Genomic DNA, 27,643 nt, shown 5'->3' on the forward strand with positions numbered 1-27,643 from the left:
ATCGTCTCTGTGGCTTTGCCGCTGTGTTCCTTGCGCTGTGCTTTGCAGCGGTCGTGGGAGTCATAGGAGGGACTCAGGGAAACCTAGAAATGGTAAGTGCGCTGCCCAGCGATGTGGAGACGCGGTGGAGTGTCTGGTCGGAACCGGCCCTGGCAGGACCCGGGTCTGACCGCGGTCAACTCTGGGGTATGCGGACTCGAGCCGCGTGTGTCTCCGCTCGGACCTCAGTCCCCTCGGTCTGGCAGCGTGGGGGCGGGGCCGGCAGCCGGAACCCCGGGCGTCCTGTCCCGTCACTGCGCGCGGCGACTTGGGCCCTCACCCCGGAGCCTCTCTGGGCAGCTCTGCGCCCGCAGTCTGTCGTCTCCCCCAGACTGTGCGGTGACCACGGCGGGGGGGGTGGTCATCAGGGAACAGTCGTGACTGGGCCTCCGGGGATCGTGCGTGGGAGGAGCTGTGCTCTATGGAGTCCACAGTCTCTCCTTTCACGTCAGCGGGACTCGTTTTCTTCTGAGTTTTACGAGTGTTTTGGTTTTTAGAGCAGGGTTTCAAATTCACAGCTCTGTTTCCCCAGCCTAGCTCTGGCAATAAATACCTAAATTTCCAGATCCCTCCTCTCATTCCCAAAGCCAGCTTCGCCTTTCCCAATCACAGCATCACTATCAACTATTTGTCCTCTGTGGTGCATTTCAAAGGGACCCAATATTTTAACTGTTTATCCTTTTCCCACAGAGCCATGGATGGCTCTTAAATATTTATTTTTTTTATCTGTGGATGTTTTACATGAGAAGAAAGCCGAATAACCACACGGAACCATGTACATTATATGAAAACCTTGTGCCTCTCCCCCAGAATCTTTACAGGACACATACATCCTATGGGAAGTCCTTTGGGTGGAGTTTATTTTTGTGGAAACTGTCAGCACTGCCTCTCCCTGGGTTTGTAACTTTAAAGAGATTTACTGACTTAGTCTGCATTTTTCAATAAAGGAAAAACGTATTTAATCAATAGAGCTATAAGGACAGTATAAAATAGTTCCAAACAGGCAAGAAAGAGGTGACTCTGAGAGAAGATAAAATATTCTTGTATTACATTACATTTGTTAAGAATTTTGGTTCCACTCTTTCTTTCCCTGAACGTGTGTAGTAAGTTTCTGAGGTCTGTGCTTACTTTTGGATATTTTCAAATGAAATTGCAGGGCTTAGACCAAAAGTGTTCAAGTATAGTTAATTATTTACAAATGAATTTCTTGCCATGGAAATAATAATTAACTGACATCTTTTATTCTGGGTGGAATAGATATTTGGGGTTTTCTGCTTGAACTACTAAAGTGCCTTACCATTTTCTTTCCTCCTTCCCACGTAAACACTGGATTTAAGTTATTCTGCTGTATTGTTCAAAAACTGGCTTTGTGTCATTTAAAATCTCAGGGATCCAAAGCAAGTCCAGGGAGAGTAGAGGCCTGTGGTCAGTGAGCCTCACTAAGACCCCCTTGAGGTTGGAAAGGGAAGTACTCCGAAACCTAGTTGGTTCTTCCTGGGAAGCCTTACCCTTGCAGGTGTCCTACCTGTTCGCATCCACCACAGAAGAAAACTTTATAGTGAGAGAAGATGCAGAGCTTTGGAAAGCTGGCGGTGCACCTGCACGTGGGGGTGGGGATGATGCCTTTTTTAGGTTGTAGTTGTAGTTCCGTAGGCCTAGACACTTTTAGACAGTGTTTGAGTTTTGCATCCACAGTGTACGTGCAGTTAGTGTAATTTGTACATACTGAGAGTCTGTGAAGATCAGGTGTTCTGTCTCATGGACAGAAGGTTTATGAATTGGGGAGTTCCTTTGGGTCAGAGCCTTAAACTGAATCAGGCTGACAGTTTCCTGACTTGTGACAAGAGAAGCCTGGGGGAGGGAGTGCTTCCATGCTTACAGGAGAGGGGAGGGCGTGTAGAGCTCCCAGAGATCATTCGTGTGGCTGCTAACCTGTCCCTACCCTCCTTCACCAGGGACTGACCCACTCTAGGGGTTCCATCTCAACCTGGAGTGTTAGACACCAAGTCTGGAATATGTTCAACTTTCTGAAAATGGGATTTTCTTCTGAATTTGAGGGAAGCAGCCTGCTTATCTGTTTTGATTTCAGTATTTGGATTCTTTTATCCTAAATATTGCAGCCCTTTAACTCTAGTTTGCACTAGCACTTGGGATTTTAAAATGTAAGTTGATCGAGAGATACGATGTAAGGCAAGAAAACTGTGGAACCAAATAGAATTTTTATTCCATTTAGGCAAGAGAACCTCAAGATGTGAGATGGGCGTATTTAAGTTCTCAGGTGCTTTTTCCATTTTTAGGTCAGTGTATGTGCCTGTCCCTAGAGAAATTTGACATTTAAAAGGCTATTATACTATTCCTAAGGTAAATGAGTTCCTATTTTAATGGATGTGAGGAAAAAAACAATTGAATTTCTATTTTCATCTGTAAGAGGAAAATCCTCAAAGCCTCTGTAAATATTTGAAATTCTCAGTTTACTTCAGCTCTTACTTTGCAAGTCCTAGTGTATTAGAGTATGCCATTCGTTCCTGAAAACATCACCAGTGTGAAATATAGTGGAAGGACAAACTGTAATGCCCCTAGTCCTTTTCATTAGAAAGGGATTTGTAAATTATTTACAGTCTGCAGTCTTATACACCTTACTGTTTAAAGGATTAAGTCTTGGTGTGGTTTCCTATGTAGAAAAGTTAAAATTAAATTAATTTTTAAATGTAAAAGTTAATATAAAATAATTATTAAGCATAGCAAAATATGGCATATAAAAATTTTTCCCCTTCTTTTAAATAAATAATTCATGGGAAGGTTAAAAAAATCCCTAAGATAGGAAACTAACTTAAGACAACTCCCTGCCCACATATCCCACTCCACTTCTGTGCTCTTACTGCAGCCGTCTTCAAAGAACCAGTTTTGATTACTTCCATCATCCTGCTAGTGTTTCTTTATATAAAACCAAGTCATTGTGAATGCACATTTTTCTTCTGTTTGTTCTTGGGTGGGGTGGTGGGGATCCATATATTTGATGTTTAACTACTGAAAACTTAAGCCTCACCCCTCCCTTTTCCCCTAGCGCTTCTTACCTGGACAGGCTGATAAGAAAGCCTGGAAGCTCCTGCTCCGTGAGCTGCTGTTTGTTGGGGGTCTCCTCCTGTGCGCTCTCCTGCCCTATGTGGCATTGTTGATCCCAACAACCCTGGGTTCTATATACAGAGGATTCTGAATTGGCAGTTTCTGTAATTCTTTGTCCTTTGGGAGCAGGAGTATGGGAATGGGGCCCTCCTTACAGTGTTTCTGGGTGGATGTCTTGGGTGTAACCCATCTATGTGTTTGGAGTGAAGATGTGTCTGAGGCTAGTGTCTCCCCAACTTTAGGAGGGGTCTTATTGTTACCAAGTTCAAGCTCATACTGCTCACTGTGGTACCCAAAAACTGGGTTCACCTTTTGGTGGGTGTTGAGCCAATAGACACAACCAAGCCAAAGATCAGGAGAAGGAAGGATTTATTATTACTTGCAGCAAGTAAGGAGAACACTGGGGATTTTTCCCAAAGCATTGTCACCCTGAACAACAAAATTGAGGAAGTTTTAAGCTAAGGGTACATGCATATTCATGAAGGGGATTGAGCAGAGGAGAATTCAGCATAAAATTGGGGCAAAGGTCGACAGAGTCCAAGCTTTGGTTTATGAAGTCAGGAGGGTCAACATCATCATTCTGTCCTCCACCTGGGTGGGAGCCTTAGTTCCTGCAGAACTCAAAGATATATTATTTTGTATATATATCTATATCCCTTGAGGAGGAACTAGGACTCTGCTGTATCATTGCACTATTGTTTGACTACTTTTTCTCTGTTCTTTCATTCCTTTGTTCCTTAAGGTCATTGATTACTGAGACCTGTTCAAGGGCAAGCATTGTGGCCAGGCTTAGATCACAAAATGGCTTAGGCCAGAAATGGCTTCTCTTATGTCAAGAAAGCCAGGGTTCTCTTTCACTGGGGTTCCCCTAACTTATCTGCTTACAGCTTCATGACAGGCCAATAAAATGAGAGGTGAGGTGTTGGGGCAAGAAGCAGCGACTTTATTCTGAAAGTCAGCAAACCGAGAAGGTGGACTAACTTCCTAAAGAACCATCTTAATTCAGAAAAGAATTTAGGTTTCTTTTATGCTAGGAGGAGAAGTGAGAGGGCGGTTTTTCATCTTCCTGTGGCATTTTCCCAGGAGGCAGGAGGTCCCAGCTCCTAAGTCACCTTCATCTGTAGATACCATCTAGCCCTGGAAAACAGCTAGTCGAAAGCGCTGTTATTCTTAGGAATTAGGGTTTGGTTAATGATTATCATGCTGGGGGGGATGAAGGTTAGGAGGACAAAGTAAAATACTTTAATGCATTCTGTGAAGTTAGTACAGCTTAATGAGGTCAGTTAATAAAATATAGAAGGCCTGGGAATTCTCTGGTGGTCCAGTGGTTAGGACTCGGTGCTTTCACCGCTGTGGCCCAGGTTCAGTCCCTGGTCGGGAAGCTAAGATACTGCAAGCTGAGTGGCTTGGCAAAGGGGGGGGGGGGAATCTATATATACACACACACACACACACACACACACACATATATATATACACACACACACATATATACACACACACACACATATATATGTGTGTGTAAAAGGACTTTTGTAACAAGGCAAGAGAGCAAATAGCCCCGTTACATTAGGGTGTTATGAATACGATTATACCCCGTGAATGAGGTGAGCCTAGGGGTTACTTCTTAAAGAGCAGTTATTTCAAAGAGAAAGAAAGGGAAGAGAGGGAAGGGAGCCAGTAGATGGTGGACTGAGTATACTCTCCAAATACCAGAGGGCTCATCAGCAGCACCTCTGCTGCAGCTGCTTCTCCCTCTACTGCAACAAAGATTCTGACCCTCTGAGTTATTAGGGATGACACAATAACCTCACTGTGACACAGCAAAGGAATTAGTTTTAACTGATTTAAGCTTGGGTTACTTAAATTATATGTCATGGAGGAAGAGACATGATACATCTTTGCCTGGTTATCCTCAGGGAACCTCAGCAGCCTTGCCATTTCACAGTCTCTGCAGGTAGGATCTGCACTGCATGCACTTTGCTCCAGGAGCACAGGTATGACATCACACTAACGACGTCCTCCTCTGAGGATATTCGTTTCGCACTCATTCAGAACTAGTATTGGAATGGGAGCTCATACGAGGTGGATGGGCCATTGACCCACGCATAAGATAAGACCCTCATGCCTTGGTCAAGTTCCTGAAAATTCTTTTATAATCAGATGGCTGCTCCCTCTCTGACACTGTGAAGAAATAGTTACATAGTCTTTTTCAGTACCGACAAGATCTGCTGGGTCCTTTTGGTGTTGGGAGGCAACGTTTTCCTTGTTTACTAATTTTACTTGAGCCCATATTTGCTATTGCTTGGAAATTTGCCCACCTTGAGGTCACCCCTACCACAGAAGGCTCTAGACTGTGTTTAAATTGCCGTACAACAGCCATACATAACACTAACTCGTGTTAGAATCCTCTTAGCCTCCTTCACTGTAGAGTTTTCAGTGACCTTTCATACCTCCTGGAGTTACCCACTATGACCTTAAATTGTCCATAGGCTTGTGATGCAAGAAACTGCCCTGTGCCTCACACTGTTTGCCATTAGAGCTGCAGTGACTGTCACACACTGAGCTTTCTTGAAAATAAAGGGTCTCGGGGCTTCCCTGGTGGCGCAGGGGTTAAGAATCCGCCTGCCAATGCAAGGGACACAGGTTCGAGCCCTGGCCTGGGAAGATTCCACATGCCGCGGAGTAACTAAGCCCGTGTGCCACAACTACTGAGCCTGCGCTCTAGAGCCCGCGAGCCACAACTGCTGAAGCCCGCGCGCCTAGAGCCCGTGCTCCGCAACAAGAGAAGCCACGGCAATGCGAAGCCCGTGCACTGCAACGAAGAGTAACCCCCGCTCGCCGTAACCAGAGAAAGCCCGCGCACAACAACGAAGACCCAACGCAGCCAAAAAGAAAAAAAAAAGAAAGAAAATAAAGGGTCTCATAAGCACTGCGCTTGTGACCCTCTGCTAAGCTGCCCATTGTGCCTTTGACCCTAGAACTAGCACCCCATCGGGTTGGCATGCCTACCAGCACCACCGCGTGACATGATGGAGCAAAACCTGTCCTGGTTTATGCCTCCAGCAGGAGGGTGACCTGTTCTCTCTTCAGTCCATTAAAGGATGCTGTGGTCTTGGAAGAGGTCACCACTCCCCCAGATGGAGACTTCCCTGGGGAGTTTCTTGGGATTAACTGAATGCATAGCTCTGGGGTGTGCATAGACTTTAAGGATGACAATATGCATTCGTGCATGATGAGCTCAGTGGAGAGTTGCTGCTCTTCATCCCTTGTGATATCCCTGATAAATGACCAAACCACACAGCTAACCAAACATCAGAGAGTCATCTTGATACTGGCCAAAAATTGGCCCCATCTACATGTATTCACAGCCTTTTGGACGATGTCTAAGAATTGCCCCTTTGTATTAAAGGAAATGTTGGGAACTCTTGATTTAGAGATATCCAAAATAGAAATCAAGGTTATTCTCATCTGTACATATACTAGGTCCACAATATAGGGACTCACCAGGACACTCTTATCCATGTTGGAGTCCCAGACATGACTGGTAGTAACCGTGGCACTTCTCAGAATATACAGTGCTGCTCTCCAACATGACATTCAGTTGAAGTTTCACTTCCGTAACAGGTCTCAGGCTCATGGAGCACCATAGTGGCTTATTGAAATACGTTCAAATCAGTTGTATGAAAGGTGTCCCGTTTTGGTCATCAGTCATCAGGGGTGAATTGCAATGAGTCTGTCTTCAACTTTTTTTTTTTTTTTTTTTTAGAGCAATTTTAGGTTTACAGAAAAAGAAAAATAGTACAGAGAGTTCCCACATAACCACTGTGCATCCACACAGTTTACACTAATTTTAAATCTTGTGTGTGGAACATTTGTTATAATTGTTCAGTGAATGTTGATACATTAAAGTATACAGTTTACAGTAGCATTGACTCCTTGTGTTAAAAGATCTATAGATCCTGGCAAATGTTTAATGACATATATCCTTCATTTCATTTCTGTATCCTATAGCGTAGTTTCATTTCCCTAAAAATCCTGTATGCCCAACCTATTCATTCATTCTTCCCTTGAACCCTCAAATCCTTCACAATCAGAGATTTTTTTTCTTGGCTCATAGTTTTGTCTTTTCCAGATTGTCACATACTTGGAATCATACAGTGTGTAGCTTTGTGAGATTGGCTTCTTTCACTTAGCAGTATACTTTTTTTTTTTTAATTTGGCCACATGGCATGGGGAATCATAGTTCCCCGACCAGGGATCGAACCCATGTCCCCTGCATTGGGAGCACAGAGTCTTAACCACTGGACCACCAGGGAAGTCCCTTTTGGGTTCCTCCATGTGTTTTCATGGCTTGATACCTTATTTCCTTTGGTATCCTTCAACCTTGCTCTGCTCTTATTAATTCCAAGAGTAATCTCTGTTGTAGATTCTTTCAGATATTTTACATAGACAATCATGTCATATAGAATAAAGACAGTTTTATTTCTTGCTTCCCAATCTGTATATCTTTTATTTCCTTTTCTTTTCTTACTGCATTGACTAGGGCTTCTAGTACAATGTGTTTTGTTTTTATTTTTTTCTTTGTGTGTGTGTGTGTGTGTGTGTGTGTGTTTGTCGTATAGTGTTGAATAGGAGTGGTGAGAGGAATCTTCTTGCTCTGTTCCATTCCTGTCTTACCAGTAAAGCATCTCGTTTCCCACCACTAAGTATGATGTTAGCTACAGGTGTCACGTAAATGTTCTTTCTCAAAAAGAGAGAGTTCCCCTCTATTATTAGTTTGTCATCATAAATGGATATTGGATGGTATCAAGTCCTTTTTCATGTTCATTTCCCCCTTCTTTCATTTCTGATATGAGTAATTTCTGTCTTCCCTCTTTTCTCTGTTATGTTGACTAGATGCTTATCACTTTTACTAAATTGATCTCATCAAAGGACAGCTTTTGGTGTTGAAAAAAACAGAAGAGTGTTTTTTCCCAATATATTTTAAGTAATTTCAGATTTTTTGCTCCTTTAAATATTTCCACATTCTTTGATCTTCCAATCAAGCTTATCCTCAAAAGCACCACCAACTGTTTAATTTCTATTTTCTGAGAGGTTTAGTTTTCCACTGATGGCTTCACAGATCCACATCAAAAATCCACCAGCTTTCCATTTTCCATTACCACCAGCTCTTCATCTTTGCCATTATTTGGTGTTCTGAAGGTTTGTAATTTTAGCCATTGTAGGAAGTGTCGGGTGATATCTCATTCTTTTATTTTCAGTTTCCTGGTAATAAGAATTTTTTCACGTGCTTATTTACCATCTGTATATCGTCAATAAAATGTGTGTTCAGATCTTTTGCTCATTTTTAATTAGGTTGTCTTCTTTTTGTTCAGTTTTAAGAGTCCTTTGGATGTTTTGGATACCAGTGCTTTATCATATAAATGATTTCCAAGGATTTTCTGCCGGTCTGTGGCTTGTGTTTTCATTCTCTTAGCACTGTGTTTCACTGAGCAGGAGTTTTTCGTTTTAATGAAGTCAAAGTTATTTTTATCTTTTGGATCTTGCATTTGCTTTTGTATCTAAAAATTAATCACCAAAACCAAGGTCACCTAGGTTTTCTCATATGTTATATTTTTGGAGTGTTGTAGTTTTACATTTTACACTAAGTACTCTGATCCATTTTGGGTTAATTTTTATGAAAGGTTTTAAATCTCTGTCTAGATTCATTTCTTCGTTCTGCATTTGGATATCCAATTTTTCCGGCATTATTTGTTGAAAAGACTAAATTCTTTCTATTTAATTGCCTTTGGTCCTTCATCAAAGTTGAGTTCACTATTATGTGTGGATCTATAGGAAAGCAATTGACTTTTGCATGTTAACATTTTAATCTTCAACCTTCCTCTACTTTCTTAGTAGTTCAAGGTCTTTTTTTTTTTTTTTTTTTTTTTGCTATTGGAATTCTTTGAGCTTTTCTCCAAAGATAGTCTTGTCATATGCCAGCCAAGGCAGTTTTATTTCTTCTCATTTTTTATCCTTTTTATTTACTTTTCCTGTCTGATTGCATTAGCTAAAAATTCCAGTATAAGATTGATAAAGGAATGGTGAGAGGGGACATCCTTGTCTTCTTCTTGATGTTACCGGAAAGCATCTAGGTCTTTCTGTATAGTCCATTTATATTAAACAAGAGGCCAGTTGATGTAGAAGTAGATGTGGGCAGAGGGGAAGCATTCTGTAGAACACTGATTTGATCTCAATCTTTTAGTGATCCTGTATCTCTGGGTTTGACTTTCTGTTATATAATGAGAAAAATGTTTGGTCTTTGTCCCGCGTTCCTAGCAAAAACCTTTTGAAGTCCTTGGAATGACTTGGGTAATAAGGGTGATAGAGTGTCTTTTGTTTTAAGTAAATTACGAAACCTGATGGTGTGTCAAGGAAATCTGTGATTTGTGGACAGCTGAGTAGAAATGTTGGTAACCAAGGCACGCCATTTGTGTCTGGCATCTGAAGTAGAGACATTGTCTAGGACTGAGCACTTAAATCTGTAGAGTGTAACATATGTGAGTTAGTGTTTGAATTGAATTGAACTGTTGGACATCTATTTGGTGACAGAGAGTTGGAGAAGTGGCATTGGGACACCACATATTTGTTGTTAGGAGGGGAAAAAAACACTGTTATCCTCAGAGGTGCCCGCACCTTTGAGAGCAGAAAATGCTAAAAGAGACTCACGTTGACTATTTCCCTACACCCCCAAGTCAGTTAGGCTCTAGCAAAATCCCAGTTAGTTGCGCGCTTGTGAAATAGATTGTTTTCAGGACAGGCCTTGTTAGAAAGAAGAGACTATTCTGGGTATTTATTTATTTATTTATTTATTTTTATTTGTTTATTTTTACAGTTGATTTACAGTATTATATTAGTTTCAGGTGTACAGCATTCAGTATATTTATAAAAATATGGAACGCTTCATGAATTTGCATGTCATCCTGCTGATCTTCTCTGTATTGTTCCAATTTTATTTTAAAATTTTTATTGGAGTACAGTTGATTTACAATGTTGTTTTAGTTTCAGGTGTCTGGGTATACTTTTTTGTTTCTGTTTCTAATTTGGAGACAGCAATTTACCCTGTGACCTCAGTTCTCTGATGGAAGAGTTGTTGCTTTTAAGTTTCTTGGCTTTTTTTCTTCCGAGGACTAGAAGGTACCAGAAGCTGACTTCCAAGCTCCTTAGATACCAGACCATAGATAAGAAGTCTCTCACTCCTTTTTTTGATGTTTAACTGCTAACAACTTTAAACCTTACTTCCTCTTTCTTTCATCTACTTGTGCCCACATCTGTACATGGTGATAAGAAAGCCTCAATGTCCCTTCCTTTGGTTCTGGCAAGTGATTGAATCCACAGAAGGCCTTGCTCGTGTACTTGAATTCTCACCCTAGCCCATCCCCTAAGCTCAATAAAAAACCCAGGCCAGGCTCCTTTCCTTCTTTCCTTGATGTCTCAAGGCATTTTTCACCTTCTTGAGAGGCTTCCTTTCCTTTTCCCAAACACTTCCATTATAGAAGTTAAGAAACCCCTTTCATGCTCTTTAGGTGTGTATATGTTATCATCAGTGCAGACATCTGAACTAAATCTCAGGCGAGGCTTCATCTGTCTGTGCAGGAGACCATAACAGTTATAGAATAGGTAACATGCTGCACTTTTTGCAGTACTCTTTGCTTTACTGTTTTATTGATAAAACCTTCAGATCTGTTGATATTAGTGTATGTCACCCTTGTATATCTCTCCAAGTGCAACTATGCAATAAACCCTGTGGACGTTGTTGGAAATTGCTGGGCTGTAAATAGTGATCAAGTTCATATTCACAGGAAAGAGCAATGGAGTGTATCACTTGGCCATTCCTCCATTTGTGCATAATTTAATGATTTTTTTTCCCCAATGGTCTTCAACACTTGGGGTTTTTTTTTTCTTTTTCTTCTTCTTATTTTTTTTTTTTTTTTTTTTTTGGCTGCATTGGGTCTTCGTTGCTGTGCACGGGCTTTCTCTAGTTGTGGCAAGAGGGGGCTACTCTTCATTGCAGTGTGCAGGCTTCTCATTGTGGTGGCTTCTCTTGTTGCGGAGCATGGGCTCTAGGGCGCGCAGGCTTCAGTAGTTGTGGCACGCAGGCTTAGTTGCTCTGTGGCATGTGGGATCTTCCCAGACCAGGGATTGAACCCGTTCCCCTGCACTGGCAGGCAGATTCTTAACCACTGCACCACCAGGGAAGTCCCAACGCTTGGGATTATTAAATTGACTAAGTTTTGTTCTAATCACTGTGAAATGGGATTTACTGGACATCTTAGTGTCCTATTACCCAGTTGCCAAGGTGATGGACATTTTTTCATATATTATCCTTTTCATATCTGTTAAATATGTTTTGCTTCTTTTTCTATTTTAAAATTATGTCTCTGTTCATTTTAACTCTACAAAGTAGCCCTTTTCTATTTTTATGTCTGTATGCATTGCAGATATTTTCCTTTTTATGTATCTTTTAACTACCTTAATTTTAATATATTTGAATTTGTCTCTGGCTTTATAGATCATTCTTTTGCTTATATGAGATACTCTTTCTATTCTTCTATCAATAAAACATTTACCTGTGACTTCTAAAAGTGGCCTAGTTTTATCTTTCACATTTAAATCTACAATGAGTAGGCTATTGTCTATGGAATGGAGGGAAATATGCTGCATTTTTCCAACTGGATAGTAGTTTGTCTCTTATGTAGTCAAGAGTTCATGATATTTGCCACTACTCTCCTGTTCTGTCCTTGAACAACTTTCCATATTAAATGCTGGTCTGTGGAAGACACTTTTCCTTTCCTTTGTTCTGTTTGTTTTTCTTTCTGCTAATACTTGTATCGTCTGAATTACCATAGAGGTGTGTTAGGTAGACTGCCATGTTTTTCCATAGAAGACTTTGTCCATTTTTGGACATTCCTTCTTTGTATTAGGTTTGGAGGAGTAGTTTTTATTGAGTCCTAAAAACTGTTTTAGGTATTTGTGAAATTTAATAAATATATCATTTGGGAGAGATGACATCTGGGCGACACTGAATGCTTTCTAAGAACACATGCCATCGTTTTACTTACTTCAGTCTACTTTGACATTACCCAATAATTTAAAAAAATTTTTTTACATGAGGATCATTAAATATTTTGTATTAGTCTTGTTTAGTATTGAATTAAATTTGGTGTGGAGGAAACCAGAAGCAAGCTCTCAAATGTTGTCTCTTGGTGTTACCACGTAGGATGGGCTGAGTTCTCCAAGTAACAAATTAGAGACTCAGTGCCCATAGTTGTTTAGGGAGGTGGGTGCTGATCAGGTAGGCACCTTCTGCTGAACATGAAACAAAATTACAGACTCTCCAAAGGAAAACAGGAGTTTACCATATACACTTTAGGAGCACTGAGGCACTTTTATCTGTAAGGTTGGTCGGCTTACTCCCAAAATTACAGATCCCAGATACTAGTGAAAGATGAAATTTGTGAGCAAGCATTTCTAAGGCTAAGCAGTCTTGGGCCTGCTAATGTTCACTGTCTTTTGCACACTAGGTAGTTGGACTTTGTTATGAGCAAGTGCTGTTGTTTCAGTGAAGAAAGAGTAATTAGGGCTGCCCTAGGCAGCTCCTCTTACTCCCTGGACCCACAACAAGAGAGGTGTTCCTTCGTTGATGTTGCTCTACCAAACAAGCTAATTCTAGCATCAGAATTGATGGATGGGAGCCTTTTTTCTGTTCCCTCCACATGGACATCAATGGGTAATTGGTCTCTTTCAGGGACCAGCATTTAGGAAATTATGCCACTGGGGAATTCCTATACCTAGGATGGGCTGTCATGCTGCTGTGCCCCACCTGGTAGCTCAGAAATGAGAGAAGGTGGGAGGACGGCCTCTAGAGTGGCTGGTCAGGTATCACTTGCTGATATTAGAGAAAAGGGTTTTGTTTTTTTTTTTGTTTTTTTTTGAGGAAAACATTGTTGAACTCTTTATGTATTTTTATAATTTGTGCAAATTCACCATGAAACCATTGAAGATTTTAATGAAGCCCTTGCAAACTTTAAGTCTTAACCTGTTCCTCAAGGTCATCAAGGCCCAGATTATAGTTGTATGATTCTGCCAAAAAGAGGTCTTCTGTGATCTTATCATCTCAGTATGGGTGTTCTAAAAATTGTTCAGAAGCCATCCCGAGGCACATGAATATAGGGATTTTGTGGAGGTGTGAGTTGTCCTGTTTTCCTCCTCATGCCTCGGCTCTAATTCTGAATAACTTCCTAGCCCCATGAAATGAGATAGAGAAAGGAAAGCAAAACTGAGTATGTGATAAATATTATATAAATTTTAATTTATACTCCTCCACAAGAATATTTTCATTCAGCCACCTGGATCTGACTACTTCTATTAGCCTGGAGTACTTCAGGACAATATGACTAGCTGGATCTTGTTACAGGTTGGGTTTCCACAGGACTTTTGGCCTCGTGTTTGATGATGAGAATAGAAAGAAAACCTTCCAGTTCTTCACTGTGTTGGTATTTGTTAAAACCTCATGCAGATGTGAACCTGTGCTCGTATAGTGCTGCACGATATTGTGGGTACTAAAGAGGGAGTGAGAAAGTTTTTATCAGAATGAACCGGTGTGCTTAAAATGGATTATTTCTTTCATCTGTATAGCAAGTTTCTCTTATTTCTCCAAGGTGCTCTATGTCTTGACAAAAAGAGGAATAAAGACTTGAAGTGATCACAATACAAATGTAGCAGTAAATTCCTTGTGTTCATGATGCTCTTGAATTCATGAGGGAGTGTCACCATAGAGTGAGAGTTCTAATGACCAAGTTATAGAACAAATGTTAGGAGACCGCAGAGTCATATGTGAACTTCCTATGAATTGAGTATAGATTGCTGGTGCTCTTTCATTCTATCCATTCTCTCACATACGTATTTGGGATGTTTTAGGATTCAGTGACTTTTGAGGATGTGAGTGTGAAGTTCACCACAGAGGAGTGGGCTCTGCTGGATCTATCCCAGAAGAAACTCTACAGAGATGTGATGGAGGAAACCTTTAAGAACTTGACCTCAATAGGTAGGGATGATGACATTCTTACTTAATTACTTAGTCAATTAGAGAACCAGTGTTGCTTGCTCATCAGCACTTTCAAGAGGTGAAATGTGGAAAGGGACTACATTAGTAAATAAACCAGGCATGGTCATAGTTCATCATGGACCTGTCACGTAACAACTTTTCTCTGATATTTTACAACTTACAATGATTTTTTTTGTTGTTGGTCTGCATTTTAGGAGAAAAATGGGAAGACCCTGTTACTGAAGATCAGTATGAAAATCATGGGACAAATCTAAGGTGAGTTATACTCACATGAGAAAGTAATGTCTCGTGACAGAATGTTAGTATGCCATGACATTTTTTTTTTTTATTCAAGTACAGTTGATTTACAATGTTGTGTTAGTTTCAGGTGTACAGCAAAGTGATTCAGTTATACGTATATATATATCCATTCTTTTTCCAATTCTTTTCCATTATAGGGTATTCCAAGGTATTGAATATAGTTCTCTGTGCTATACAGCAGGTCTTTGTTGTTTATCTGTTTTATATAGAGTAGTGTGTATCTGTTAATCCCAAATTCCCAATTTATCCCTCCCCCACCCTTTCCCCTTTGGTAACCATAAATTTGTTTTCTATGTCTGTGAGTCTATTTCTGTTTTATAAATAAGTTCATTTGTATCATTTTTTTGGATTCCACGTGTAAGTGATACCACATTTTCTTTATCCATTCATCTGTCAATGGACATTTAGGTTACTTCCTTGTTTTGGGTGTTGTAAATAGTGCTTCTATGAATATTGGGGTGCATGTTTCTTTTCGAATTAGAGTTTTTGTCTTTTCCAGATATATGCCCAGGAGTGGGATTGCTGGATCATATGGTAATTCTATTTTTACTTTTTTATGGAACCTCCATACTGTTCTCCAGAGTGGCTGTACCAATTAACATTCCTACCAACAGTGTAGGAGGGTTCCCTTTTCTCCACACCCCCTCCAGCATTTATTGTTTGTAGACTTTTTGATGATGGCCATTCTAGCCGGTGTGAGGTGATACCTCGTAGTTTTGATTTGCATTTCTCTGATAATTAGTGGTGTGGAGCATCTTTTCACGTGCCTGTTGGCCATCTGTGTGTCTTCTTTGGAGAAATGTCTATTTCAGTCTTCTGCCCATTTTCTGATTGGGTCCTTTGGTTTTTTGATATTGAGCTGTGTGAGCTATTTGTATATTTTGGAAATTAATCCCTTGTCAGTTGCGTCATTTGCAGATACTCTCTCCTATTCAGTAGGTTGTCTTTTCATTTTGTTTATGGTTTCCTTTACTGTGCAAAAGCTTTGAAGTTTCATTAGGTTCCATTTGTTTATTTTTGCTTTTGTTTCCATTACTCTAGGAGACAGATCCAAAAAAAATATTGCTGCAATTTATGTCAAAGAGTGTTCTGCCTATGTTTTCCTCTAGGAGTTTTATAGTATCCAGTCTTACATTTAGGTCTTTAATCCATTTTGAGTTTATTTTTGTATATGGTGTTAGAGAATGTTCTAATTTCATTCTTTTACATGTGGCTGTCCAGTTTTCCCAGCACCACTTGTTGAAGAGACTGTCTTTTCTCTATTGTATATTCTTGCCTTTTTTGTCATAGATTAATTGACCATAAGTGCATGAGTTTATTTCTGGGCTTTCTATCCTTTTCCATTGATCTATGGTCTGTTTTTGTGCCAGTACCATACTGTTTTGATTACTGTGGCTTTGTAGTATAGTCTGAAGTCAGGGAGCCTGATTCCTCTAGCTTCTTTCTTCTTTCTCAAGATTGTTTATGCCATGACATTGTAAAACAAACAAATAAAACAAATCAGCCCAGCCTTAAAATTAATGAACCTTAGAATTTTTGCGTCAAACCTTTTTTCTCAAATGTGTCCTAAATGTTGAGTGTTTGAAAAATAGTACACTTGTAATCAGTATTCAGAATCACCATTTATGAATATTACTGTTTTGATAATTGCTATGATTATCTTGCAGAGCTTTAGTAAATTCACTTTCAATCAGAATGTGCAGAAAATGTGCACTTTCCTTTAAAATGGCAAAATTTTCATTGTCATAACTATTACTAAATATAATTAATAAACAATTCATTAATAATATGCTTCTTATTTTTTACAGCAGTCATATGGTAGAGAGACTCTGTAAAAATAAAGAAGGTAGTCAGTATGGGGAAACATGTAGCCAAATTTCAAATCATAATCAGAAAAAGAAAACCGTGAATTCGGTGTATGTGGACGAGTCTTCATGCGTCATTCATCCTTTAATAGGCACATGACATCTCGCACTACACCCAAACCACGTGAGTATCAGGAGTATGAGGAGAAGCCATATAAATGCAAGGAATGTGGGAAAGCCTTCAAGCATCGTCAATCCAGACATACCCATGAGAAGATTCACAATGGGGAGAAACCCTATGATTGTAAGAAATGTGGGAAGGCCTTCAAGCTTCGCCAGTCTATTCGAAGGCATGAAAGGATTCACACTGGAGAGAAACCCTATGAGTGTAAAAGATGTGGAAAAGCCTTCATATATCACCACAACTTTAAAAAACATGAACGAACTCATACTGGAGAGAAACCCTACAGATGTAAGCACTGTGGTAAAGCCCTCAGTTCTCTCAGATACTGTCGAATTCATGAAATAACGCACACTGGAGAGAAACCTTATAAATGTAAGCAATGTGGTAAAGCTTTCAATTGTCCCAGTTACTTTATAAAACATGAGAGAACTCATAGTGGATTGAAACCATATGAATGCAAGCAGTGTGGTAAAGCTTTCAGTTGTGCCAGTTACATTCGAAGACATGAAAGGACACATACTGGAGAAAAGCCCTATGAATGTAAAAAATGTGGTAAAACCTTTAGTTGTTCAAGTTCCTTTCGAAAACATGAGAGAACTCATACTGGAGAGAAACCCTATGAATGTAAGCAATGTGGTAAAGCCTTCAGTTATTCCAGATCCTTTCGAAGTCATGAAAGGAGACACAGTGGAGAAAAGCCCTATAAGTGTAAAAATTGTGGTAAAGCTTTCAGTTGTCCAAATTCCTGTCGAAAACATGAGAGGACTCATTCTGGACAGAAACCCTATGTATGTAAAGAATGTGGGAAAGCCTTCAGTTCTCTTACCAAATTTCAAAGACACATGATGAAGCATACTGGAGATGGACCTTATAAATGTAAAGACTGTAGGAAAGTCTTTGATTGTCCCAATTACTTTCGTTGTCATGAAAGGACTCACAGTGGAGAAAAGCCGTATAAGTGTAAGGAATGTGGTAAGGCCTTCAGTTTTCTATGTTGTCGTCAAATACATGAAAAAAGTCATACTGGGGAGAGGCCCTATGAATGTAAGCAATGTGGTAAAGCCTTCACTTATCTCAGTTCCATTCGAAAACATGAAAGAACTCATACTGGAGAGAAACTCTATGAATGTGAGGAATGTGGAAAGGCCTTTATTTATCCCTCAAATGTTCAAAGACACATGATAATGCATACTGGTGATGGACCTTGCAAATGTAAGGATTGTGGGAAAGCCTTTGATTGTCCCAGTTCTTTACAAGCACATAAAAACACTCACACTGGAGAGAAACCCTATCAATGTAGAACTTGTAAGAGAGCCTTCAGTTGTCCCAGTTCTTTTCAAAACCATGAAAAAACTCATAATGGAGAATAGCGCTATGAATGTAAGGAACGTGTGAAAGCCTTTATTTGTCCCAGTTCATTACACATACATAAAAGAGCTCACACTGGAGAGAAACCCTATTTTTGCAAACAGTATGGCAAAGCTTTCAGCACTCTGTTATATTCAGATACATGAAAGAACTCATACTAGACAGAAACTGAATGTAAGGAAGGTGGGAAAGCCTTCATATATCACACAACGTTTCCAAGGACACATGAGAGTGCACACTGGAGAGAAACAGTATATATGTAAGGAATGTGGGAAAACCTTCAGTCCCATTTCCTTGGAAAGCCACGGAAGAACTTGCACTTGAGAGAATTGTGTTGAATGTAAACTATGTAGGAAAACCTTCACTTGCCCCACATCCTTACAAAACCATGTGAAAATGTGCATGCGATAGAAACCTTATAACTGAAAAATAAGGGAAACTTTTCAATTTTAGCAAATATTTTCAAAGTCATATGAAAACTGCACTGGAAAGAAATTATCTCCATGTAAGTACTATGTGTATACTGTCTGAAAATTCACAACATGAAAGAAATGTTATAAATTTTCTTTGTAATTGACTCATTCTTAAGGTGATTCTCTATAGTATGGATTTGTAAGTAGTTTTCAAAGTACACATTGAAGTGAGAAAATTTTGTAGGTACTCATTAAGCAAGAGTTCCTAAAAAATTAATAGGTAGTTTTTTCTTGTAGTCATTTAGTAATTTTTTGTGTGTCTATTTTGAAGTCTATTGGAACCATGAATTGAAGCTTATTTCTAGTATGCTAGTAGGTTTAATTTTTACCTAATTTTGTAAGTTACGTGTAAGGAAAGGGACATTGAAAAATGCCAGTTTGGTTTTTTTTTCCCACTGGCTTCCTATGGCAAGTACTGGATATGCCTTATTCATTTTATATATATATATATTCCACCTTATTTAGTAGAAAGCTATCTTTTTATTGCCTAAAGATCCTTATTCTATTTTCCGTGGAATATATAATTGCTATATACTTGTAAGTATGCAAAGTTTATCATAGTGCAGTCTCTTGTGAATTATCTTCATCTTTTGTTCTTTATACTTTGTCATTTCTTTTGGCTGGGATTTGGACTATGGAATTTACATTAAGAAGAGAGATGTGTGAAAGGACAATAAAATTTAGATTTAGCAATGTCCCTTCTTGATCCTGTTATATTAATGTGAGTAATGTGAACTACATTTTCTAGAATGTGTTGCCTTATCCCATGTGAGAAGTCACCAAAGCCTAACTTACATGAAACTTGGAATGCAGAAATGAAGTATGATTTAGTCAGGTTTTGAAGTCACCTGTATAGAAGGAGACAGAAGCATAGGGCCTTTGTAGACACTTGCTTCCAGCCCATTTTCCACATTATTTTCCCTATCAGTCAAGTATATCCTCAAAACCACCATAGACTGCTTGACTTCCACTTGATCTGAGCTGTAGGCTTCTACAGTTGTCCCCAAGTTCAACATTAAAGATCCAGTACAGTTTGGATTTTCCTGCAAGCTCTCATGTGTCCACCTTGTAAGAAATTTAGACTGTCATGGTTAAGAATATTCTCTGAAGCACTGAGCGCCCTGTTCTCTAGATCTTATTTGTATAAGGTTTAATTTGTAAACAGCTTGTTCTGTTTATACTGCTCCTGACTATGTGCTCCCCATTCCACTATGACAGTTACAGTGGTACAGTCCAAAATAACTACATGAGAGTTTGTTCATCTACTGCACTGTGCAGTGACTCCACTGATGCCGTCCTTCCGTGTAGCATCAGCACCTTCCTCATATCAGGCAGGTTCTGTATGTTTCCTGTTATTCATAGCTGAGTGTAATCCCTAATATGTCTTCAGTCATGTTTTATTGTATTTAATTTAAAGTCTGTACATTTTCATGTCAGGACTCAGCCCACCCACCAGCAGTGTTGCCAGTCATCTCCACAAATTAAAACCTCATGGGTACAAATTAGACACTGATGTCAAGGAGAAAGGGTTCAGTTAAGAAGGTGGAGCCACCATGGGAGGAATCAATGAGGTCTAGGGGAGTATGATTCCACAACTGGAGAGATTATAAAAATATCTAGCAAAATAGATTTTATTTTTTATTTATTTATTTAATTTATTTACTTTTGGCTGTGTTGGGTCTTGGTTGCTGCGCACGGGCTTTCCCTAGTGGCGGCAAGCGGGGCTACTCTTGGTTGAGGTGCACAGCCTTCTCATTGCGGTGGCTTCTCTTGTTGTGGAGCACGGGCTCTAGGCGTGTGGGCTTCAGTAGTTGTGGCACGCGGGTTCAGTAGTTGTGGCTTGTGGGCTCTAGAGCGCAGGCTCAGTAGTTGTGGCGCATGGGCTTAGTTGCTCCGCAGCATGTGGGATCTTCTCAGACCAGGGCTTGAACCCGTGTCCCCTGCATTGGCAGACGGATTCTTAATCACTGCACCACCAGGGAAGCCCCCAAAATAGACTTTAAAACAAAAAACTATAATTAGAGATAATGCGAACATTATATCATGCCTGAGTCAAAGTTTATAGTTTACATCTAAAATAGTACATAGAAATGTTTCTATTAGCAATTAATGCCTATGTTAACAAGAGATCGCAAATCAATAACCTAACCTTTTACCTTCTTGACCTGAAACAAATAGACTACAAGATACTTCTCTAGCAAAGGTGAGTTTATTCAGGATCAGCAGAGAACTGCAACTCGTGGTCTGCAACATGGCAAGTCACATTGCAAGTCCCCGCACAGCAAGGGAAGGTGAACACTTTTATAGAGCAGAAAAGGAAGTTGGAAGGGCTGTAGTAAACAGAGCGTCAGTGACTTTTCATTGGCTGAGTTCTTGCCAGGAAAGAAGAGGTATCTTTCTTCTTTCCTGTTGGGCTCTACTATCATTGCAGGATGTGAGAGCTTCCCCTTCTGGTCTGCCCACTCTATTTGAAGTTTCTGTTTATTCATTTTTTTACATTTTCCCCTTTTGATGAAGATCTTTCTCTGAAAGCATCGCTGATCAAGAGTCAGGTTTTCTATATAGTTTCAGCAGCTTTTTTTCCCTCGATGTCAGGGTTTCCTGGGTTTAGTATCTCACGTCAAAGGGAAAGTGCCCAGATAAGAAACCTACTAAGGTCACATTTGAGTAATAAGAAGGGGTAAGAGAGAGAACCTTCAGGCACTTTTTATCTAGTCCATATGTTATTAAGATAATAAGCATTAGCTATCATCTGAAGAGTTATGTCATCATCAAGGGTTTGGCAACAAACTTCCAGCAGACCTGGTCCTGATATCTTGGGAAAGCTGTCTTATCAGATCTTGTCTGCTTCAATTCTGGGAAATCTTTACTTTCAGGTCACCAGATGATGTGCAGGTCCAGTCAGGGTTTGATGTTTTCTTTAAGTGTGTCACATGAATCCAAGAGTCCATTCCTTGGAATTTGATGGCACAAGTGTTGGTTAGCAGTACTTGATAGGGGTGTTTCCAATGAGGTTGAAGAGAGTTCTTCTGGAGGTGTATATTTGAATAAATGAAATCTCCAGGTTGCAAGATGTGATACTTAGAGGTCTTTGTTTCCCAAGGGTACACTGTGAAAAGACTCTTCAACCAAAACATAATTACTTTTCATAGAAACGATTAGGCCTTTGCAATGTTGGAGCATCTCCCCTTTTATCAGTTGTGGGTCAAAAGAAGCAGTAGGTCAAGTGCGTTGGGTGTCCTGTGACTGTCTCAAAGGGTGAGAGTTCATGAGTTCCAAAAGGGGTGGGTCTGAGATTTAGAAGAACTAACGGCAGTGAGTTTGGTCAAGGTATTTGTAGGGCCTCAACAAATGCTGCCAATTGAATCTTAATACCATTAGTGTGTTTGCCTGAACCAGAGGATTGAGGGTGGTAAGCACAGTGATAGTGTTGCCCGTCAAACAGCAGAGACTTGTCAAAGCACCTTACCAGTAAAGTGGGTTCTTCAATCACTATGAAATTTGAGAGGAGTTCCCCTGGTAGGGATAATCTTTTCCAAAAGGATTTTAGCCACAGTAGAGGCAGTAGCATGTCTGTAAGGGAAGGCTTCAGTCCAGTGTGAAAACATAACAGACCATGTCTTAAACATATTTATATCCATTAGACAGAGGAAGTTGCATGAAATCCATTTGCTGACTTCAAATGGTTCATTAGGTAGTTTGATTTATTTATTTATTTATTTTTGGCTGCATTGGGTCTTCATTGCTGCATGTGGGCTTTCTCTAGTTGCAGCGAGCGGGGGCTACTCTTTGTTGCGGTGCGTGGGCTTCTCTTGTTGCAGAGCACGGGCTCTAGGCACGTGGGCTTCAGTAGTTGTGGCACTCGGGCTCAGTACTTGTGGCTCGTGGGCTCTAGAGTGCAGGCTCAGTAGTTGCGGCGCATGGGCTTAGTTGCTCTGCAGCATGTGGGATCTTCTCAGACCAGGGCTTGAACCCATGTCCCCTGCATTGGCAGGCGGATTCTTAACCACTGCGCCACCAGGGAAATCCCCATTACGCAGTTTTAAATGTTTAGGAGCAAAACAGACAGGCTTCACTGGGCTATGCTTTGGACAAGTGGGACAAGTGAGGTAGGCACTTTTTGTGGGCTTGTTAATGTTTCCCCACCAATACTGAGTGATGAAGGATATAATTTTGTCAGGTGACCAATGGTTTAATGCATGGATAGTGGTTAAGGAGTGGGAATTTTAGAATCTCTGGTAGGACTGGGTTGGTATTTGGTCCAAACAAGAACTTTCTCTTTTTATCAAACCAAAAATTGTTGAATTTCCAATCTTTTTTTTTCCTTTTCGGAGGCCAATTGTTGGGCCTCTCTAGCCAGTTTTTCTAAATTATTTGGGCAAATATCCCTGTGGTCTATGACAGACATATGGCTGCTCTAGATCCCTTTAAGGGGCATTCCTTGCAGAAATGTCAGCAAGGTGATTTTCCCTAGCTTCAGAGAGTCAAATTTAAAATGCCTTTGGGGAATTCCCTGGCGGTGGTTAGGACTCCACGCTTCCACTGCTGGGGGGCATGGGTTCGATCCCTGGTCGGGGAACTAAGATCCCAGAAGCCGTGTAGCGCAGCCAAAAAAAAAAGCCTCAGAATCTTAATAGCTAATGCGGAAGGGGAATTATTGCATTCAGTAATTCCTGAACATAGAGGCCATTTTTTTTTTCCATAGAGGCCATTTTTAACTTTATTTCCATCAGAAGTAAGGAAGCCACGTTGCTTCCACAACATTGCAAAATCACGAGCTACTGTGAAAGCGTTATCTATTATCAGTACAAACACTGGCAGTTTTGTCCTTGGCTAATGTACAGGCCTGTGTGTAAGAGCATGTAATTCAGCCTGTTGGGTCAAAGCAGCCATAGGTAAAGATGCTGCCTCAACAACATCAAAAGGAGTTGTAATAGCATACCCAGCACAATATTTGTTATTGTCACCTTTTAAATAAGAACCATCAATGAACCATGAGAAGTCAACATTACCCAATGGAATTTTCTGCACATATTACAAGTCAGGAGGTGGTCCGTCAGCGTTAAAACAGTTGTGAGTACTTCATCAGTAATAGAAGGGAGAAGAGTAGCAGAGTTAAAGTTATTACAGTGTAAAAGAGTTAGGTGAGGGGCAGTTAACAAGGGACTTCATAGGAGGTGAGGCGGCTGCCTGAGAAATGTTGAGTGTGATGAAAATTCAGGAGAGCTTCTAATGCATGAGGTACAAAAATGGCTAAAGGGGATCCCACAATGATTTTATCCATGGCCATAACCAAAAGGGCAGTGGCCATGATGGCTCTAAGCTGAGGCAGGGGCGTGTCCCCATGCCACAGGGTCCAGTTGGCTGGCTATAAAACCCTATGCTATGGGTGGATGGTGGTACGTGTTTTTGGGTGAGTTCCCCAAGGGCATTCCATTCCTTTTCATATACCAAAAGGATGAAGGGAATCTGATAATTGGAATGCCAAGGGTAGGTGGGTTCATTAAACACTTCTTTTCTTTGCAATTCCTTTCTTTTTTGTTCTTTTTAGCTGCACCACGTGGCATGTGGGATCTTAGTTTCCCAACCAGGGATTGAACCTCTGCCCGCTGCATTGGAAGCGCAGAGTCTTAACCACTGGACCGCCAGGGAAGTCCCCATCAGACCCTTCTTTAAGGCCTTGAAGGCTTTGTTGTCCGGTTCTTTCCATAAAATTGGGTCAGGGTTGTTACTCTTGAGTAAAACATACAGAGATTTAGCCATAAGAGAGAAATTTGGAATCCATTTTTGGCAGTGACCCACTAGCCTGAGAAAACCTCACCATTGGTGCTTACTTTGGATACCATGAAACTTAGGAAACTATGAAGTCTATTTGGATCTATGTGTCACCCATGTTCTGATATCAGATGCCTTAAATATTGAACCTGGGTTCGAGCAAACTGCAATTTTTCTGTGGCGACCTTATGTTCCTTTAAGGCTAAAAGCTTTAGGAGGTGGCTGCTATCTTCCTGTGAGGAGGCTTGAGAAGGAGAGCAAAGAGGCAAATCATCCACATACTGCCTCTAGTGAAGGATTCTCTAAGGGCACTAACTGGAGTGCCACTTGTAATTGAAGAGAGTCTTTAGCCTTTTGTGGTAGGGTACCCATACAAGGTGGGAAATTTGCAAATAACAACAAAAATGGGCTCAAGTAAAATTTGTAAACACGGAATATGTTGCCTCCAGAACATCAGAAGAACCATGTAGATGTTGTAGGTGCTATGGGGAACAATAGCCATTTCTTCATGGTGTCAGGGAGGGAGCTGGCCTCAGCTTATCAAATAATTTCCAGAAATTTAACAGAGTTATTAGGGACTCACATTATATGCATGGCCATGTCCCATCTACTTTTTGTGAGCTTTTCTTTTCAATATTTGTATGTCCTTAATGTCCTTAGAGGAGATGTCATTAATATAATGTTCTGCCTGTGTTTTTGGAGAAACCAGCATGCTGTTGAGATCTTGCCTGCAATGATTGTGTGGGAGGGCAAAGCTGTTAATGATCTGGGAGGATAACCCAGTAAAGGTGTATCACATCCCTTCAGCTCTGAAGGCCAAGTGCAGCTGAGAGGCTGTTGAACTAGGCACTGAACACAACAGACTTAGCCAAATCTGTGATATCAGAATATTTATCAATTGCTTATTAGATGGAGTCGGTAATTTCTGTAATGTTGGGGACTAGGAATAGGGTTCTGTTTGGTATGACCACAGCCTTGAGGTTGCCTTAATTCACTGTAAGGTGTCATTCTTTCCTGGTTTAATAGGATAAACTGGGCTGTTAGAAGGAGGATGGAGAATAAGTAACCCTTCACTAACTAGGTTTTGTATACAGTTTTCAGTCCATCAAGGCCCTGTGTAATTTATGTTGGGCCATATTAACTAACTTATTTGGGGAGTAAGGTCTGTGAGGTCCAGTTTTTCTTCTTCTTTTTTTTTTTTTTGGCCGTGCCACACGGCATGCAGAACTTCCCCACCCAGGGATCCAACCCATGCACTGGAAGCGCAGAGTCTTAACCACTGGAGCACCAGGGAAATCCAAGGCAATTTTTAAGTGGCAAAAACTTTAATCTATGAATCATTGGTTCAGAGCTTCCCAGCTCGTTATGGGATATTTTAGGACAATGGGTGTTGTGACCATGGAGAATTTAGGTACAACCATGGTTCTGATGGTTAAGAAGAAACATTGTCCTATTTGTCCTCTATATTCATTAGTGCTCCTAAGATTATCAGAGGTATCTTGCTTAAATTTAGTGGGATCTCAGGTAGATCTGTACTTTGAGACCTAGTATTTATTAATTGCTTGAAGGTATCTGAATTAGTACTTTATATCAGATAGCAAAATTAATTCTGAACCTATGTTGTAGAGGCCCAAAAGCCAAGCAGTGTACTTTCATCTGTTTTGTTGTGTAAATTATTTTAGTATATTTTGGATTTCCAATTGGGTCAAATTGTGGACCTTTGTTTTAGTGTTGTATCTATTATTTCCTTCCTCCTGATCTACTGTTTTGTTTTCTTTTTCACTGGATATATTTCGGGGAAGGGGTGTCTCTCTACCCTGGTATTTATAATTTTTTTTCCTCTCGAGAGCCTCAAAACAGTGCCATCAAGGTTAGGAGTCTTCCCCATGACAATTGGTTGCATTATAGGGTTTAAGGAACCCAGGCTTAAGTCAGGTTTGAACCAATCCCTTGGCTGTGCCACAAGGATGCCATGGGTGTGCAGCAGCAGAAGTCTTTAAGGGTCCGGTGAGCCTTCTGGTATTAGGAATGTGGGCTCAGCCTGCAACCTAGTGGCTGCCTTTCCCCCTCTCCTCTTTTCTTTTCTTCTTCTTTTTTTTTTTTTTTTTGTGGCTGCATTGGGTCTTCGTTGCTGTGCGTGGGCTTTCTCCAGTTGTGGTGAGAGGGGGGCTACTCTTCCTTGCAGTGCACGGGCTTCTCATTGCAGTGGCTTCTCTTGTTGCAGAGCACGGGCTCTAGGTGCGTGGGCTTCAGTACTTGTGGCACACAGGCTCAGCAGTTGTGGCTCGCAGGCTCTAGGAAGCAGGCTCAATAGTTCTGTCGCACGGGCTTAGTTGCTCCGTCACACGTGGGATCTTCCCGGACCAAGGCTCAAACCCCTGTCCCCTGCGTTGGCAGGCGGATTCTTAACCACTGCGCCACCAGGGAAGCCCTCCTTTTCTTCTTAAATGACTGCTTTTTCAGGACTACCCCCTCACTCAATGAGGCTACCTCTTTCACAGGGTGTAGTCCCTTTCTCCCAACCCCATCCCCATGGCATTTTGGGGTCAACCCAGCCTCTGTCACAGTTTCTCTGTAACACACAGATAATTCCTGGCACAGACATCAACCCAGGACTACTTTAAGCAGAGCCCCAATCCCACACCCCTGCTCCGAAAGGCTTAGAAATTCTTGAAACTTTCAATTCTGGTCAGCCAACCATAGAACTGAGGCCTGGTGGGGTCAACAGTGCAAGGGCAGCACAGCTCACGGCAGAAGCTCTCCAGCGCCCAGCAGCCCACAGCGCTGGCAACCATCAGGCAGCAGAGCAGGTGAGCAAGAGAAGACAGACCCACAGGTGGCGGTCATGTGTGGATATGCTGCTCATGGCAACAGTTATTATTGTCACCTGCAGAGGTGTGGTTTCCTTGTTGAGGCTGATGCCAAAGTGCCCCCCCCGCAACACACACACACCAAGAAGGTAGGAAAAAGCTTATGACTCAGATCTTGGGGGAGGAGGGAGGGCTGGCCTCTCAAGCAGCTCTGAAATGGCTTCAGAAAGCAAGGCAAGGAGCCTGGCCTGGGTGTTCATTGTGGTTGGGCATGGGGCCCGGGCAAGAGTCCCTGCGCACTGGCAGGGCTTATGGTTGGAATCTCTTGCCTGCTCTAGAGGAGAGACCACCCAGGCTTCCTCTTCAGCTTGTCCAAGTAGGGGCACAAGGGGAAGAGGGTGGGGTGAGGCTTAAGAGGTGAGCAGTCAAACATCTAAAAACGTGGAGTCTGACTGCTCAACCGCAAGGACAAACCTGGGTAAGATAAATATGCATTCGCAATAGCTTGGTTTAAAAGAAACACAGAATGCTCAAATTTTCAAAACTGTATTTCGGGGTGGCAGGAGGAACAGCACTGGAGGGGACCAGGATATGTGGGTAGTGAGTCTTCTTAAGTTAGACCTTCCTATCTTACAGATTTATTTAAACTCTCTGTG

General features: G+C 41.0%; 2 protein-coding genes and 1 pseudogene across 3 annotated transcripts in view; 2 read left to right on the forward strand and 1 right to left on the reverse strand.

Moving 5' to 3' along the window:
* The first annotated feature begins 1 nt into the window (after position 1).
* On the forward strand, positions 2-18,497 carry LOC133091246 (zinc finger protein 791-like). Its single transcript, XM_061190314.1, is given in 5 exon segments — positions 2-92; positions 14,125-14,251; positions 14,467-14,527; positions 16,530-18,047; positions 18,049-18,497. Coding segments are annotated over 5 exon segments (1,914 nt in total). The 5' UTR covers positions 2-89; the 3' UTR covers positions 18,254-18,497.
* Positions 69-27,643, forward strand: part of LOC133091245 (zinc finger protein 709-like) — a 56,742-nt gene continuing 29,167 nt past the window's right edge. The window contains exons 1-2 of one of the 2 annotated variants that reach the window (XM_061190312.1): positions 69-92; positions 14,467-14,527. The gene's annotated coding sequence lies outside the window, so the exon portion shown is untranslated. Of the gene's footprint in view, positions 93-14,221; positions 14,252-14,466; positions 14,528-27,643 lie in introns of those variants that run through there. The other variant, XM_061190313.1, reaches the window with a different exon arrangement.
* On the reverse strand, positions 10,092-10,175 carry LOC133091592 (U6 spliceosomal RNA; annotated as a pseudogene).

The sequence above is a fragment of the Eubalaena glacialis genome, chromosome 4, assembly GCF_028564815.1.
Source record: "Eubalaena glacialis isolate mEubGla1 chromosome 4, mEubGla1.1.hap2.+ XY, whole genome shotgun sequence".
NCBI classification, from domain to species: domain Eukaryota; kingdom Metazoa; phylum Chordata; class Mammalia; order Artiodactyla; family Balaenidae; genus Eubalaena; species Eubalaena glacialis.